The sequence below is a fragment of the Rhipicephalus sanguineus genome, chromosome 5, assembly GCF_013339695.2.
Source record: "Rhipicephalus sanguineus isolate Rsan-2018 chromosome 5, BIME_Rsan_1.4, whole genome shotgun sequence".
Lineage (NCBI taxonomy): Eukaryota > Metazoa > Arthropoda > Arachnida > Ixodida > Ixodidae > Rhipicephalus > Rhipicephalus sanguineus.
The window spans coordinates 77,889,316-77,907,842 of record NC_051180.1 but is presented as its reverse complement, the minus strand read 5'-3'; the positions used below and the strand labels follow the sequence as shown (position 1 = coordinate 77,907,842).

The 18,527-nt window shown below is 45.6% G+C and overlaps 1 protein-coding gene across 1 annotated transcript; it reads left to right on the top strand.

Annotated features, from left to right (window-relative positions):
• Positions 1-426: 426 nt before the first annotated feature.
• Positions 427-16,723, top strand: LOC119393808 (clavesin-2). Its single transcript, XM_037660975.2, has 4 exons — positions 427-662; positions 2,402-2,595; positions 13,595-13,705; positions 15,666-16,723. The coding sequence occupies exons 2-4, from the start codon at positions 2,413-2,415 to the stop codon at positions 15,864-15,866; spliced, it is 495 nt and encodes a 164-aa protein (XP_037516903.2). The 5' UTR covers positions 427-662; positions 2,402-2,412; the 3' UTR covers positions 15,867-16,723.
• The last annotated feature ends 1,804 nt before the right edge of the window (positions 16,724-18,527 follow it).

The following is an 18,527-nucleotide window of genomic DNA, read 5'->3' as shown; positions in this document are numbered from 1 at the left end:
AAGTTCAATGTAGTACATATTCCTGCAAAACTGAGACTTGGGTTAGAAAAGGTAGGAATTCCGAAGTTAATTCCTGGATGCTAATTATGGAAAGATAAATGAAAGCGAAAAGTTCAGGTGATTTTGGTACTGCTACAAACGGCTACAAAGGTGATCTCACTTTCTCAGAGGGCATCGTCTTTTTTTTCTTCTAACCTTGCAACGTTGTTACAGAATGGCAAGCCTTCGGTTCTTAGCAGGTTTTTTAACATCAGTGATTGAGGGAAAGGTAAATGTTAGTTATATCTTCAGTAAATTCCGTGCATGAGTTTATTCAGCAGATCACCTGCGCTAGCCGAATAAAGCATATATGTCGTCTGAATCTTAAAAACATCTTCGATTTAGCTCAATAAAGTATGTGTGTCCTTTAACGTCCGTTACAGAGGAAACGACACTGAATCCAAGAACCGATGATGAGTTTCTCCTCCGCTTTGTTCGTGTTCGCAAGTGTGACGTTGACACAGCACGGAGAACTGTCCGGAGTTACTACAGGAACCGCGCAAGCTGTCCCCAGCTTTACTCCAATTTTGTGCCTTCAAGCATCGATGCAACGACTAGAAAGGCCATAATAATTTTACCTTCAAAAGACGTTCATGGGCGACCCGTGCTCCTACACAAACCAGGTACAAGTACGTCTCTTACAAGTTCAACCTCCAAGCTATTCTATCACTCCATTTTCTCACTTGAACTGCTTTACTACCATCTCTTAGTACGAGGGGCGTAGCCAGAAATTTTTTTCGAGAGATAGTGGGGGGTGTCAACCAACCTTTATGTGCGTTCTTGCATGTATATATACATATAAAAAACTGAAAAAAAATGGATGGGGAGGTGGGTGTTGTTGAATTCTTCCCCACCCCCACCGGCTACGCCAATGCTTATAGCACAGATACGTATACAGTACTTTGATAATAATTCATTCTTAACTGCCGTCACATCTCAACATCAAGGTACACCAAAGCAAAATACTAAATCAGTTGACCATGACAAACTGCTCTTCAAAGACTATATTTTTGTTGATATCGCAGTACTGGATTTATTATTAGAAAATGAGACGGAAGGTCAAACCTCCATTTTCTTGAATTTCGTGCCGAAACTCCAACACCCGCATTGCTGCTTGCCGTTACGCCACACATTTCAAGATATCTTTTTCTCTTTCGCATTTCGTCCACGTTGTGCAGAGTCTAAGTTCCCGAAAGCTACCACGTTTAATCTATGGCGGCTTTAGAACACAATAAATTCCACATTTAGTTAACCGAAGTTAACAAACTATTAACTAGTTAAGCTAACAAACAATTAACAAGGCCGTGGAAAGGCGTCGTCGAAATACCTGACGTCACAACGAGGTCTTGCGGAAAGTTCAATGTGGCGTTTGCGCTGGTTTTTCTGCTCTGCGTCTTTCCTGGTTTACAAAGGACCTTGTCGCGGTAAACAGGCCTTTTTTGTGTCGTAAAATAATAATTAACAAGCAAATACGAAATCATTTTTCTCCTTTCTACAGTATTCCTTCAAACTATAACTCGATTTTAGGATCACATTCATTCGTTAAATCCAATGCGTTAAAAATGTATCAGTAAACATGACAACTTATCGTTAATCTCGATTTAAATAATTCCATGAGTTGGGTGGGGGAGGGGGCGTGTGTGTATAAGAGAGAACATGGTATAGGGGTGCAGAAGCGCCTTGCAACATGCCGGTTGTGTTCGCAACACCTCGATTTTTTCCGTTGGTTATGAGTCGCTACAGCAAGTGAATTACCAAACCAGTTTGAAGCGGACCGCTTTCCTTTTACGAAACTGCTCATCGCGGCCTCTCATCATCGTAAGCTCTGCGTTGTCCCAACCAGGCGGCGCCAGCTGCTGTATCGCAGCCGAGTTCAACGGCTGCTGAATTTGGGCGCGCATCAAGTAAACGACGGCGTTTGCCACTCAACGTCACAGTCTAAAAGTATAGGATCATGAGCGTGTGTGCGGGTTTTGTGGAAGCTATGTTCACGACAATTAAGCGTAATTCACATTTGAAACTTGTAAACTATATATGGGACGAGCGTGTTTGCGAGTTTCCTGGAAGCCATGCTCGTGCCATTTAAGCGCAATTAATGCTTAAGATATGCAAACTATGAGACGAGCGTGTGTCCGAGTTTTCTGGAAACCATGTTCGTGTCAGTTAAGCGTAATGCATGCTTAAAATAAGCAAACTATGAGGGGAGCGTGTACGCCAGTTTTCTGGAAGCCATGTTCGTGCCATTTCAGGGTAATATATGCTTAAATTATGCGAACTATGAGGCGAGCGTGTGTGCGAGTTTTATGGAAGCCATGTTCAAGCCATTTAAGCGTAATTCACGCTTACAACTGTCTTGATGCAGGGTTGCAGGCTATGGACAGAGGCGCTTACGAAATGGGCCAGAAAGCGCTCCTCGTGTGCCTTGAGCGGATTGCAGCAGATCCTATCTCACAGACAACTGGGATGACATTTATTGTGGATTCAGCGGGATTTAGTTTGGGCAAGCTAATCTATTGTAACCTCGGTTACATGCGACGTTTCCTGGAGTACCTTCAGGTACTGTGAACGCTAGCACCTATCTTCTTGGCAACATTGAACTGCATGTTTGTATTTTTTTCGCTCACAATTCGAGGAAGGGTCTCAACGGAAAAATGGAGAAGTCGAACCGGCAACATATATTTCTGATTTGGAACATGCTGCCATAGATAAGAAAGACGCGAAATGAAATGGAGCGGGTAGTACATGTTACAAACACACAAGACGCTCAAAACACACCACGACACACAATGTGCAACTTATACCATCTCGCTGAAACCACGTCTCTCAGCAAGGCTAAAAAAGCTGTATTCGCTCAGGATGCAAAATTACAGCGTTTAATTAAGGCAGCTGTGTATAACATAATGTGGGATGCGTAGCGACAGTAAGGCATTTCATCGTAAAGTGAATTCTTACAACTCATATAACCTACAGTTTAGTTAAATGACACGATACCTAGCAAGCTGCATCTGAGCGATCACAAAGCCTGTTTACCTGCTCATGTATCATCACATTTCGAGCAGCGTGCACGTATTTTTCTTACACCGTGGCAGCGTGGCCCCGTGATGGGGTACATGCTATTTTCTAGGGGTGTGCGAATGTCAAATATTTAGAATACGAATCGAATACGAATATCCACCTTCGAATATCGAATCGAATATCGAATATCAAAGGAAAAATGCCTCCATAGTAACAATATTTTATTTAACATGTAGCTATTTGAAAACAAAAATCATTAACAGCCTGACTGGCAACATAACATACACTGCTATCTCCAGAACACAATGTCCAGGCTAGCACAATGCACATCACAACACAATCAAATATCACGGCACAATGAAAGTAATGAATACATGTTATCATGAAGAAATATGAGTTGCTCCACATGATCAGGCAGCAGGCGCTCCCTTCTAACAGAGACAACCCCCCCCCCCCTGCCACTGAAAAGGCACGCTCGCTTGGAACAGAAGTGGCTGGTATAGGGAGGTACTTGGGGCAAAGCTTTGCCAGACTGGGGTATCTGAAGGTGCCTACAGTCCGCCACCAGTCACATGGGTCAGTGTCTTTCCTCAGAAGTGGTCCCGCACAGTGAACGAGTGGTAGTGCGGCACGTTACAGCCGCATAATATTGAAAATGTACGGTTACGTGATCGCCAACAGCGCTGCACGTCGGAGATGCACCAGCAATAAATCATACGTATTGGGGCGCTCGTCGCAGGCAGATATCGTACCTCCGTGTACTTACGATGTTTATCGCTCCTCTCGGCAACGTTTTTAGCTATACGAACGGAGCAGAAATGTGGAAGACGAGTTATTTTATGCATGATAATCGAATCGCATATTCGAATTTTTCAAATATTCGAAGTTGTCGAATATTCGACATTTTCGAATACACGCTTTTCAAATCGAATACGAATATTTCGAATGTAATAATCGACGAATATTCGAAACTTGCGAATATTCGCACACCCCTAATATTTTCCTATAATATAACTTTATCTTAGTGGACCGGTTGGTGAGGCTGTGAAGTATACTAACAGTATTCTTTGCAGACAGCAAAGAACACTGAAAGATGGCTGTCATCCCGTACGTACTACATGGGGTATCGCATGGGCTCAAAAAAAAAAAAAAAAAAAACGGCGAAAGGAACGGAGTGAAAGTAATTTTTTCAGCTCCGTACAAACTGCGCGGGCCGTGCAAGAAAGCAAATGCCGAGCAGGTGTCACGGGAAAAGTGCGACGTTAAGCATAGGTATAAATATGTAGATTGCTCAAGTGGCGTAGTGTACGAAATCCATCTTACACGTGGCAAGACATACGTCGGCCAAACCGGCCAATGCCTGCACAAAAGGCAGAGGCAACATGAAAATTTGGTTGGTAACTTGACGATTTCGGGCAATTTAGCAGCGCACTGTTCTAATTGTAAGCGCACGCCATGTTTTCAGAAGACAATGAAGCTAGGGCATGTGGGAGAGAGCAGAAAAAAGAGGGTAGTGATCGAAGCGTTTTAAATACGAAGCATTTCTTAGCGAACTTCTGCGACTTTGAGCGTATCTATCTATCTATCTATCTATCTATCTATCTATCTATCTATCTATCTATCTATCTATCTATCTATCTATCTATCTATCTATCTATCTATCTATCTATCTATCTATCTATCTATCTATCTATCTATCTATCTATCTATCTATCTATCTATCTATCTATCTATCTATCTATTTCCTACGACTTTGTGCTGTCATGAACAGCATGATTTACACTCCACGGCCTTTGGGCTCTTGCGGCTGTTCCGCTAATTTCATATATACCAAAACTGGTAAGGCGTGACAAGAGTTCATGACGAACATAATGACAGGCCTTAACATGCAAATCATAACGCGCATGTCATGTGCAGCATGATTTACATGACATAGTCCCGCAGCGCTCGCGGCCGTTTAAATGGAGGGATATATACAAAAACTGGTATGACGAGACATTTCTGTATGACGAACATAACTGACACGCGGTAACATAAAAATCATGATATGCATGTCATGTACGACATGATTTACATGCCACGCTCATGGCGCACTCGCTGTCGTTTCACTAGATTGATATACACCAAAATTGGTATTGCGCGATGTCACTGTACGAAGAACATGAATAACAGGTGGTAGCATGAAAACCATGACATCCATGGCATGTATTCCATGATTTACATGCCACGCTCATGGTGCATTCGCGGCCGTTTGGCTTGCATTATATACACCAAAATTGGTATTGCGCGACACGACTGTATGACGAACGTAAGTGAGAGGTGATAACATGAAAATCATGACATGCAAGTCATTAACGACCTGATTTACATGCCACGCTCATGGTGCGCTAGCGGCCGTTTCAGTAGATTGGTATACACCAAAATTGGTATTGCGCGATGTGACTGTATGAAGAACATGAATAACAGTTAATAAGATGAAAACCATGACATGCATGTCATGTATGTCATGATTTACATGCCACGCTCATGATGCATTCGCGGCCGCTTCGCTAGCTTCATGTACACCAAAATTGGTATTGCGCGAAGCGACTGTATGACGAACGTAAATGAGACGTGGTAACATGAAAATCATGACATGCACGACATGATTTACATGCCATGCTCATGACGCACTCGTGGCCGTTTCGCTTGCTTGATATACACCAAAACTGGTATTGCGCGACGCGACTGCATGACGAACGTAAATGAGAGGTGGTAACATGGAAATCATGACATGCAGGTCATGTACGACATGATTTATAAGCCACACTCAGGATACATTCGCGGCCGTTTTCCTAGCTTGATATATACCAAAATTGGTACTGCGCGACGCGACTGTATGACGAACATGAATAACAGGTGGTAACATGAAAACCGTGACATGATGTCATGTATGTCATGTATGTCATGATTTACATGCTGCGCTCATGGTGCATTCGCGGCCGTTTCGCTAGCTTGATATACACCAAAATTGGTATTGCGCGACGCGACTGTATGATGAACGTAAATGAAAGGTGGTAACATGAAAATCATGACAAGCATGACATGTACGACCTGATTTACATGCCATGCTCATGGTGCATTCGCGGCCGTTTCGCTAGCTTGATATACACCAAAACTGGTATTGCGCGATGTGACTGTATGATGAACATTAGTGACAGGTGATAACATAAAAAAAACCATGATATGCATGTCATGTATGGCATGATTTACATTCTCTGCTCATGGTGCACTCCCGGCCATTTCACTCGTTTGATATACACCAAAATTGGTATTGCGCGATGTGACTGTATGACGAGCATAAATGAGAGGTCTTAACATGCGAATCATGTTATGCATGTCATGTACGGTATGATTTACATGCCACTGTCATGTTGCGCTTCCGGCCGTTTTGTTAACCGGATATATACCAAAATTGGTATAGCATGACACGAGTGCGTAATGAACATAAATGACAGGTCATGCATTGTATATACCAGAATATGCGTTTCATTGGCATGGTGCATACTAGATTGTGCATGCATGCGTGCATGGCAAATATGCGATATATGGTGGACTAGATGCCATGGCATGAATGATTTCATTTGGCTCAAAGACAAAGAAGGCGATGTATGCAGCTCTTTTGTGGCTGCTTCGCATTACATCGATTCCCACAGTGCGTGGGATCTGCCGGATCATTTTTTTATGAATGAGATAACGGGCCACGATTGTGTAAGCGCACCCTCGGTTGCGCTAGATTCAGACACTGTTAACCGTTTTCCTCACCGCCCCGGCAGACGCGGTTTCGTCTTTGCCGTGTGTTTCTGCCGCCCCGGCTGACGCGGTAGCGGACTTTGCCGTGGTTTGGCGCACTTCGATGAATTGCTTCACGTCTTGAAGGCACGCGTTCACTGGAGCTGTTGCGTCACACTTCCGTGTTGATACTTCACGTTTTCTTGTGTCATTGCGCATGCACCTTTCATTTTCTATTTACAGTGGTGGTCAGAATTTTACGGACCACGGGAGCGCATGGCAGACAGCACCGAGGCGCCTTCTTACGGCTGCTTGCGAAGCTCTAGAGTGCGCAGTGTGCACGCGCATCCTTGTTTACCTGCCGGCCTGCTCGTTCGCTCGCTTCAAGTGCGCGCGCACCATGCAGAACGCCAGAGAAAGTGCAAGGTGCCGCTTCTGCAGTCACCGCGGAAGCCCCAAGCGATTTGCCTAAAAGAAAACTTTTCTACTAGGCGAAAACTTCGTCCTGGTGTGGACAAATTTTTCGTCAGCTTTCAAGGTTTTTCTTCTTCATTTTTCAACCCCATGTGGGTTTTTCTTGTAGGTTTGCGCTACAAACCGGTCGATGCCAAGTCTTTTCTTTCATAGCGCGTATGAACGGGCGCATGATAGTTGCACCGACCACTACAAAAAAATCCGGCAGATCACGCACTGTGGGAATCGATGTATGCGAAGCAGCCAGCAAAGAGCTGCATACATCGCCTTGTTTGTCTTTGAGCCAAATGAAATCATTCATGCCATGGCATCTAGTTCACCATATATCGCATGTTTGCCATGCACGCGTGCATGCACAATCTGGTATATACCATGCCAATGAAGCGTATATTCTGGTATAACAATGCATCACCTGTCATTTATACGCACTCGTGTCATGCCATGCCAATTTTAGTACATATCCAAACTGCCGGAAGCGCACCATGACAGTGTCATGTAAATCATATCGTACATGACATGTAAAATATGATTCGCATGTTAAGACCTGTCATTTATGTTCGTCATACAGACGCGTCGCGCAATACAAATTTTGGTTATATCGAGCTAGCGAAACGGCCGCGAATGCACCATGAGCGTGGAATGTAAATCATGTCGTACATTACTTACACGTGGTGGTTTTTATGTTACCACCTCTCATATACCTTCGTCATACAGTCGCGTCCAGTTTTGGTGTATATCAAGCTGGCGAAACGGCCGCGAATGCACCTTGAGCGTGGCATGTAAACCACTACATACATGACATGCATGTCATGGTTTTCATGTTACCAACTGTTATTCGTGTTCTTCATACAGCCACATCGCTTAATACCAATTGTGGTTTATATCAAGCAAACGAAACGGCCACGAGTGCGCCATGAGCATGACATGTAAATCATGTCGTACATGTCATGCATGCCAAGATTTTCATGTTACCGCTCTCATTTACGTTCGTCACACAGTCGCATCGCGCAATACCAACTTTGGTGTATATCAAGCAAGCGAAACGGCCGCGAATGCACCATGAGCGTGGCATGTAAATCATGACATACATGACATGACATGTACGTCATGGTTTTCATGTTACCACCTGTTATTCATGTTCTTCATATAGTCACATCTCACAATACCAATGTTAGTGTATATCAGTCTAGCGAAACGGCCGCGATTGCGCCATGAGCGTGGCATGTAAATGATGTCGTACATGACCTGCATGTCATGATTTTCATGTTACCACATGTCACTTATGTTCGTCATAGAGAAATGTCTCGTCATACCAGTTTTCTCATATATCCATTCATTTAAACCGCCGCGAGCGGCCCGAGACGATGTCATGTAAATCATGTTGCACATGACATGCGTGTCATGATTTGCACGTTAGGGCCTTTATGTTCTTCATGAACTCTTGTCACGCCATACCAATTTTGGTATATATGAATTTAACGGAACTGCCGCAAGAGCGCTAAGGCCGTGGAATGTAAATCATGCTGTTAATGACAAGCATGTCATGATTTTCATGTTATGACCTGTCATTTATGTTCGTAATAAGGTCATGTTATGCCACACCAATTTGGTATACATCCGATTAACGAAACGGCCAGGAGAGGTCAAAGTCGTAGGCGGCTAGATAGATAGATAGATAGATAGATAGATAGATAGATAGATAGATAGATAGATAGATAGATAGATAGATAGATAGATAGATAGATAGATAGATAGATAGATAGATAGATAGATAGATAGATAGATAGATAGATAGATACGCTCAAAGTCGCAGAAGTTCGCTAAGAAATGATTCGCATTAAAAAAAAAATTGCAGCATGCATGAGTTCCGCGAATGGAAGCTGCTGGGTAATCTTATGACACATGCCGATTTGAGACACACTGACGCAAAGCGTATATTCCACGCTGCGGAGCGTCTGGGAACAAAGCGTAGAGTGCGGCGCGCACAGAGCACTGCCAGTACAAGTTACGTATTTTCGTCACGATATCATCGCTCGGTGCTTTCGCGGCGACTGCAGAAGTGGCACTTGGCGATTTCTCTCGCTTTCCAGCGCGCGCGCACTTGAAGCGAGCGAACGAGCAGGCCGGCAGGTAAACAAGGATGCCCGTGCGCAAAATTTTTCAGTTTTGCTTGCGTATATAGGCACGCACACATACAAACGCACGCACGAACATAAATAAAGTATGGTTGAACCCCCCCCCCCCCCGAAAAAAATTTCTGGCTACGCCCCTGCACTGTACATCTATATGACGAGCGAGAGCGATTGAATAAAAGTTGTTAGTGCGCAAGGTTCGTGTCCGTTTTGTGTTCTTGTGTCATTCGTCTCTGTTCATTTATGCAGCGCATCGTTACACTTTAAAATGTGGACTTTTAGCTTGGACCAGGGGCGTAGCCAGAAATATTTTTCGGGGGGGGGGGGGGGGGGTTCAACCATACATTATGTATGTTCGAGCGTGCGTTTATATATGTGCGTGTATATCTACGCAAGCAAAATTGAAAATTTCGGGGGGGGGGGGGGGTTGAACACCCCAACCCCCCCTTCGCTACGCCCCTGGCTTGTACGTATACTTCGTTACGTTACCGTGTTACCGGATACCGGATGGAATCTACGCATGCGCGAACGTTTACGGAACGTAAACTACTCGCCGGATAGGCTTTGCGCTTACGGCCCTATCTCGCAAATCCACCTTCGATCGTGACCACTCGAGATATCTGCTTTGCGGAGACTCCAGCCGCCGAGTCAAAATAAGCCGAAGTGCGAGCGCCACTTACGATCACCTTGTTTCAGTCGGATTACCGAGGCTAGAGCCACTAGAGCGACGTAGAATGTCTAAAGCCCCTGACGATGATGATGTTGATGATGTGTTGGCGGCCTGCCCCTTTGCAACGGGGGAACACTCTCAGTGTCCTGACCTCAACAAAAAATAATAAAACAAATAGAAAACAAGAAGAAAAGAAAAAAAAAACAGAATAAGAAAGCGGAATGAAAAACACACAATAAAGGCAGGAGACGCGCACAGGGCAGCCTAGGTCTTAAGTCCGGCGTACCTTTGCCCACCACTCGGAAAGCCGCCTTTTCGTGACTGCCACCACGTATCGTCCACCCCCACCGTCACTGCTGCCATCTTCCTCGAGCACTTGAAACCCCAGCGCCTGTGGGAGGGTTGCGCCCTCCACCGGAGCAGTTGGGAGACTCCTGCATCGAAGAACAAGGTGCTCCTGCGTCTCCGTCTCCACACCGCAAACTCTGCACAGGCTGCTGACTACATCGTCGTCGAACCTTCTGCGGTACTCAAGAGTGCGAAGAGCCCCAGCTCTCGCCTCGAACAGGAGGCTGCTGCCAATACTGTTGTCGTAGAAGCGCGACCCACTGATGCTCTCCTTATATTTCCTGTAGCACTCGAGGGTGGACTTGGCCTCCATAGCCTTCCTCCATCGGATGTCCTCTGCTTCCCTGATTCGCAGGCGGACCTCGACCGCCCACTTAGCCGCAGTTTCAGTAGGGATGGCTTCTGCAAAGAAGCCATACTTCTTCTCCAGCTGGTACAGTCGTCGTGTCCAGTCAGTCCTCATGCATGTCGCCGAAAGATACTCGAACACGCGGCGCGCCCACCGAATGCGTCGCATGAGCATGAGACGACCCCGGTAGACAATCTTGCTGGCGGCTTCCCGAGCTTCAAAGCTGGACCATCCGACGTCCCCCTGTACCGCCTCGTTGGCAACTCGACCATGGCCACCGAGCGCCGCACGACCAACCTCTCGTTGTTGACGCTCCAACCACTCACGTGTCGTTGGCGATATGCACACAACCGCGTTCCCAAACGTCAGGCCCGGCACGTGAACCATTTTCCATAGGTCGCGGATCATTTGGAAGCGGTTGCAACCCCAGAGGCATCGACGACGGAGGATTCGTTGAGCCTGCAGCGCAGCCTGTCGAATCTTGGTCTCGTGCAGACTGTACTTCGCTGCATCCACACACAGGGTGACTCCAAGGTACCTGTACTCATTGCGTGCGGCCAGTGGTTCTTCTCCCAAGGTCAACGTCGCTGCATCGGTGCTCCCTCCAGCTAGTCGGACAACCGCTGATTTCTTTATGTTGAATCGGAGTCCAAGACTCACGATTTCTGTCTGGCAGATGTCGAGGAGGGATTGCAGCTCCTGGTGACTCTCTGCCATAAGAACGAGATCGTCCGCAAAAGCCAAACCAGGCAGGTGGTGATTCTCGCTGGCACTAGTTGTGCTGAAACGCAGGTTTGAGTTCAGCAAGGCCCACTCTAGTCTGGATGCGTACAGGATGTACAGCAATGGCGACAGTGGGCAGCCCTGCCTCAGACCCTTATTTACACGAATAGGGCCAGTGATTATGTCACCCAACTGCACACTCACTGCATTGTCGCTGTACATCCGTCGTATAGTGGAGATCAGCAGTTGTGGTAGTCCCAGGTCAGATAAGCATGCGAATAGAGGGCCATGGGGCACGTTATCGTACGCTTTTTCAACATCCAGAAAGCAGCACAACAACGTCCTCCCCTCCCTTCGGGCTATTTCTGCACATTGCGTGAGGACGAACAGATTGTCATCCAGCCGTCTGCCTGGTCTGAAGCCATTCTGGAGCTCGGTCAGTAGTCCCTTGGTCTCCGCCCAGCCACTCAACCATGCTTTGATCACTCCCGCGAATACGCGATACATAACGCTGGTGACCGTTATTGGCCTGTAGTCCTCTATGTTTCTCGCATCACCGCCCCATTTGGGGATAAGAATCACCCTGCCCTCATGCCATTCTTTGGGGATGGGCTCGCCTTCGATGATGGCCGTGAGGATCTCTGCGAGCTGTTCCCTCGAGTCCTCTCCCAAGCACTTTAGTACGCGCGCTGGCATGCCGTCGGGGCCAGTGGCCGTTCGGGCCCTAACCCGCTTCAAAGCGCGTTCAACTGTGAGCTCGCGAAGGTGAGTTTCCGCCACTCCATACAGAGTGATATTTTCCCTATTCAGCGTCGCATACAGCTCAGCCCACTTTGCTGCCTTCCTAGCCCCATGAAGATTGAGAAAACCGACGTTCACATTGGTGATTGTGCGTTTGCGGCGGTGTCTTCGATGCCGCTTCGGAATCATTGGGGGGTTTGCAGTGGCAACATCAGGTGTTGGCGCATCATTTGCTGGCGGATCATTTCTCCAACCATTTGGTAGAGCTCGGGGCTTACGCTGGGACTGAGTGTTTGCCATCTAGCGGGGCCAAGGTGAACCAAGTAAGCTCAAAATTGTTATTGCAGAAACATCGGGCATTCTACTTTCAATGTAAATGCCTTGCAGCGGCATAATTACGAATGAGTTGCCTTTTTTAATAATTTTTCCCTCAAAAACACTAAACGAAAACAAACGTGTCCATGACTTTGGTAGCACGAAGCGTCACAAGATGTCGACACCATCGTGCGGTAACCCGGCATTGGTACACCCTAAAGCCCCTCCATCGCGTCTACTGCCGCTAACTCATGGAGGGGCTTTAGTACACCCCTTTGCGTATACCGGGATACTGCACACGCTAAAAACCTCTGTTATGGTGGCTCCACCTTAACTCTGTTATGACATTGCCGCAGCGGTAATTCAATATTGTCTAAATTAAATGTAGCTTAAATGCAGCTATCATCAGTGGTCTGCGCAAACGTAAAGGTATACGTTTACGTATGGCGAGCTGAAACATTTCTAAAACATGTGTTCCGGTAACACGTTAACCGCAGTCCAGTATTAGACCAGTATTCCAGTAACATGGTAACATTAGAGGATTTCCGGGTGTGAGCTGCGCATGCGCACGCCCGGTAAACATGGCCGCGCCGCCGAAAGCGATTGCCGTCCACTTCGAATATATCAAGTGGCCGTCGCGCGCTCTGTCGCTCGTTAATTCCGAACTGACGCTTTTATTTGCTTTAGATTGACGTCCTTAAGCTTGGACAGCAGGGTATTCGTGCCGGCACCGTTTTCGAGAGCCATACTCAAATAATCAATGTGTAGGCTTAGCGAGTGACAATCCCATAACCTCGGAGGACATACATTATGTGTTTGTTAGTTGTTTTTATCCTCCATAGCTGGCGCCACTTGATGTGGCAGCAGCTACGGCGCACGCTATCCGGTATCACGCTACGCCTTTGTGTTACCGGAATACCGGACAGACTGAAATCCTCTATTAAAAAGTATACGTGCAAGCTTAAAGTCCCTAATAGTAACAGCATTCATGATTTCAGAATTCCTTCTCACTCGCAGGACTGCATGCCAATGAGAATGAAAGCGCTGCACATTGTTCACGAGTCGAAGGCCATCGATCTCCTATATGGCGCACTAAGGCCATTTCTGAAACGGAAGCTTACTGACAGGGTAAGTATTCTGTTGCAATTCGTGCATCAAGTTTCCGTTCACTAGGTCGAATAAGCGGCGTATTTCTCACTTCCGCGCTAAAAAAATGGATATGATTGAGTCGGGGATGCAGATATGTGTCGTGAGCTGCTGTACAAGATGTCGCAGTAAAGTTCCTGGGCCCCTTGGAATGAATGCCCGTGACTACTGACTCAAACAAGATTGCCACTACGTGCAAAAAGCACAGCCTGTATAAGCATACGTTCACGAAGTGCAAATCCTCAAGTTCGAAGGTCACATTGAGAGACTTCAGAAAATTATCTTATGCGCTTGTTACCAAAACTACGCGCGTGAGGCAGAACGTGATTAAATTCTTCGTTCCCATGCCGATGCAATAATGACTGTGTCGCCTGCGGGACAAATAAGCAGACGAGGTTAATGAATGAATGAATGAATGAATGAATGAATGAATGAATGAATTAACTTTATTTAAGACTGGTCTGGCAGCAAAATTTTAAACTTACATAATGTTAACTGTTTCTTCTTTTTATATCCCTGTCTAGAATTCTTACAAAAGGATAGCAACACATTCTTTCCTTATTCAGAGCCCCATATTTTTCTTCTGGCCGTTGTGCTTAGAAACCTGGTCATGCTGAGATGACCTAATTTCACTGGAGCTTAACAACAAGTTATACAGAAAAGCTAAGCGACCATTTTCGTTGATGTCTAAGGAAAAAAAAAAGTAATCTGTTCCTCGTAATGCTCTGAGAGACACCTTGTAGCCGCTGATGCTTATGGTGATTGGTTCTAATCCAAGCACTGCGATTGCTACTTGTGAGTAAGAATTCGCACACAGTGCCTCCACGGGAAGAAATACTCAGGGAAAGTTTATCATGTGAATATTTGGGGCAATGAAACTGTCGAAAAGAAGGTGAAACACGGCTGCGTTTAATGTTTCTGTATGCACCGCGTGGTGCCTTCGTATATTACGAGTGCACATTATGCATGAAAAAAACTTGGAGGACGCTTGAGCTTCGCCTTCAAGAGTAGAACGCGATAGCGTAACCGGGCCCCGTGCGCATCGCCTTCTCAATTATTATCTTCGCTTCGGTTCTCGGTGCATGCCTGAACCGTGCCGTAAGTAAACGAACGACTGTGCGCATAACATTGGCCGTTTCAAACTATCCTAGAACGCCTACTGCAAGTATCCTACTGTTAAGTGCCCACTACGCCACAATTCTTCGTTTTGCCAATCAGCGAAGGGCCCACTACGCGTCCGTACGACAACACGCGAAGCTAGGCAGCTGCTCACATTGTTGGTGCTTTTGCATCTGATGATGACTAAATATGTCTGAGTCCATTGTAATGGGTGGGCCTTTAAAACGCCAACTCGTTGCGCAATTCACACGTTTTGACGCCTTACGCCATTCTTTGCTTCTGCCACGCAATATTACATGCGTTAAGGAGGCGCCTTTCACTACATGACATTCATATAATGTTTTTCTCCGAAGCAGTTTCAAGCATGGATGACGAGATTTGATGGCATTATTCCCATGCACTAAAGAAAACAAAAATAGCGTGGCTCTGTAGTAGAACATCTGCTTGCCGCGCAGACAGCCTGCGTTAGATTCTTACATGAACCGAAGTATTTTATGATTTGTTTTATTTGCGTCTTTCTCAATTTTTCGGTTACGCGCAAGGTGATGATTTTCCGCTCACAAGCAACGACGGCGACTCCGACACCGGAGTTTCTGCGAAACGAGCTCTTTAACGCTATCGCGTTAAAATCGAGGAATAGTAATGTCACTATAGTTTTTCTTACGTAATTGTGTTATTTTAACGCATTATGAAGAAATGATGTGGTCGTGTTGTTTGTTGAGTTATCACTGGTATAATTATGTATATGCGCTGTATTAAGGTGTTAAAAAAGTCCTTTGCTTCATCGCAACTTTGCTGCTCTCCCTCTTTCTCTTGCGAACAGCTTCATTTTCATGGAAGCAATTATGAGAACCTGCTCAAGGAGGTGCCACCAGAGGCGCTTCCAAAGGAATGCGGGGGCGAGGTCGATGCCCTAGACTTCGATGGCTTCTGGCATCAAATGGATCAAGAAGAAGCACTCTTTGTCGAGAACAATCACTTTGGTTACGTCGACGGCAATGCGGAACATAGTGCCCCGCGGTGATTTCAAGACAGATTACTGTGGTTGTGTCCCCCGGGTATTGCAATACGAAGAAAAATGCCGGAGTTGCTCAATTCTTCGATTTACTCAGTGAGGAAGAAACCTTTCGTCGCTTTCTCACTGATCTACGAAAGAATGTACTGCAACTGTGGGGCAGGATAACATTTGTAACATTTTTTAAAGTTTATATAAAATACGAAGAAATCAATCAATCAATCAATCAATCAATCAATCAATCAATCAATCAATCAATAAAAAATTTAATAGATGCAAATGCGTCTGGTCAGGATCGACTCTCTGGTCAATGTAAATAAGCAGTTAACAACTGACGCTACCTCTTGTATCGCCCCTTCTCCTGCCAGTGGAAGAGAGGATTGGACGGGAAGTGATATGTTCACCATAGAATGGTTAAGATCGGGTGCTATATGGATACGACTGTTGTAAATGCTGCTACTACCTTATGCAGATACAGAGGTATTGCATGGAAATTGGACTTTACGAACCGTGGTGCGCAAGTTGCACTGAGAGTTCAACTTAAGTTATATCACGACATTTCATTTAGCCAACACTCACCAAATGCCTCATACTTCTTCTAAAGCATCTTGCTCTGTAATCCCGTAAGGAATTTGGTGAGTACTACGGGCAACGATATTCATAAAAAAAAGAGATAAAGTCCAGAACCCGTATAGGAGTCATTATTAAAAATGTAAGGATGCGTATTTTTATGAAAACGCGGTAATAACACGCAAGGATTAACTTACCGGCGCCCATGCTGATTGGTTGGTTGGTTCCTAGAAGAATGGATCAATCCACAACGGGGGATCGGCCATCAATCGTGCGGCAGTAGAACTTTTGAAAGAAAAAAAAAATATTGGGGAACGCTTAAGCTTCGCTTTTAAGAGTTGAACGCAATAGCGATATCCTGCCCTTAGTGCGTACTTTGACCACTTATTGCATAGTTCTTATTGTACGTTGTTAATCGAGAAGGTAAGATTGTGCATTACTGCAATGTAATTGACAAAGTACAAAGCGGTCGCATAGCCGCAGCACGCCGAGCTTTGGTGTCTGCCTTCTCTGCCTCCGTCTTGCGTGGCCGCCCTCGTTTTTGTGCGCCACTTGACACAGATGTGTCCCCCCCCCCCCCCCCCCCCGAAACTCACCGATGAGCAAGACACCGCAGTTTGGTTGGCGCTTGTAGACGACACAGAAGCCATCACAAGCGTGTCAAGAGCCCGGTGGCGTGAGAGAAGGCTGTGCGCATGAAATGTTTTCCGAAGTATCAGTGCACCCACTACGTGTGTTTAACAGAAGGAGCGCACTAAGGTGTGTGCCTTGTGTAATGGGTAGTATGCTTTAAACCAGGAGCAATTATGCGCGAGAAACATTTTAAAAGTTGCGATGCACCCACTACGTGGTCTTAAGGGAATACGCGCAGTACTGTGCGTTCCTTTCGTAATGGGTGACTGACTTTAAACCACCAAGTCGTTATGATATTCACATGGTGTGACGCCCGATGGCAATGTACACTTGTACCACGCAATATTACTGCAATATTACATCTCGTACCGTGACACCTGTATACAGGACGCGCACGTTTGTGAAGCATGAAAGTTACTTTCAGTGCAGTTTCAAGCAGAGGTCGTGGATAGAACACCTGCTTGCCACGCAGACGGCCAGGTTTCGATTCTCACTCGGACCCGACATATTTATTACATATTTTATTTGCAGTATTTTTTTTTTTCTTTTTCGGTCCCGGACAAGATGATTATTTTTCGCTCACAACCAACGACGACGGCATTTCTGCGAAACGAGCTCTTTAACGCTATCGCGTTAATAAAGAGTAGCGAGGAAGGGCACCCCGCTATGCTCTTCCTGCAGGCTTGGCACCGCTACTACGAAGCTGCCATAATTCTTTCTTTGCGGAAATAAAATATTAACGTAGAAGTTCTTCGTGCTTACTGCGGACAGCATGGTTATAATTTCACAAAATAAAAAAAGCGACAGAAGAGAGATAAATTATTGCGTTAGCTGACACTTATATAAAACAATAATATACAACTGAGTTCTTGGTTATACACACTTAGTTAACTACGATTAATTATGTAACAGAAAAAGTGCCGAGCTCAGGCCCGTAGCCAGGAGGGGAGGGGGGACAAGGGGCTCGGGCGCCCTGCGAAATTTTGATGGAGGGAGTTGTTTTGCCAAAAAAAAAAATAAATAAATAAAGATAGGTGCTTTTCAAGGCTTTCAGGGAGTGGACCCCCCCTGAAAAAATTCCTGGCCACGGGCCTGGCTTCGCTAATTATCAGAGGGTCGATGAGGCATTAGCAGGGATCTCAAAAGGACATCTGGTTGCGATATTTTCAGTAACGCAACATTTGCTGCACTAGTTTTGCAGGCTGATTAAAAAATCCCAAGAAATATGAAAAATACCGCGTGACTACATTGCAGAGGGTCTCAAAAAGTAACCGCCTCGAAGAGGATCACTGTAAGGAATACCCGGGGTTAATTAAGAACTATGGTGTTCGTATGATATTTTCCATATTTAGATGTCCTTATTGTTCCAAGTCGTTAAAATTAACATGCAAATAGTCCGTTACTGAGAATGTCCCATTTAGGAGTCCCTTAAAAATGTCCACAAGTGCTCAATTAGGCCTCTGATAA

What these genes read in the sequence shown, in the direction of transcription:
- LOC119393808 (XM_037660975.2), top strand. Translation starts at nt 2,413, where the DNA reads ATGGACAGAGGCGCTTACGAAATGGGCCAGAAAGCGCTCCTCGTGTGC. An exon ending in GTTTCCTGGAGTACCTTCAG is followed by an intron (nt 2,596 to 13,594) that starts GTACTGTGAACG and finishes TCTCACTCGCAG; the next exon opens with GACTGCATGCCAATGAGAAT. An exon ending in AACGGAAGCTTACTGACAGG is followed by an intron (nt 13,706 to 15,665) that starts GTAAGTATTCTG and finishes TCTTGCGAACAG; the next exon opens with CTTCATTTTCATGGAAGCAA.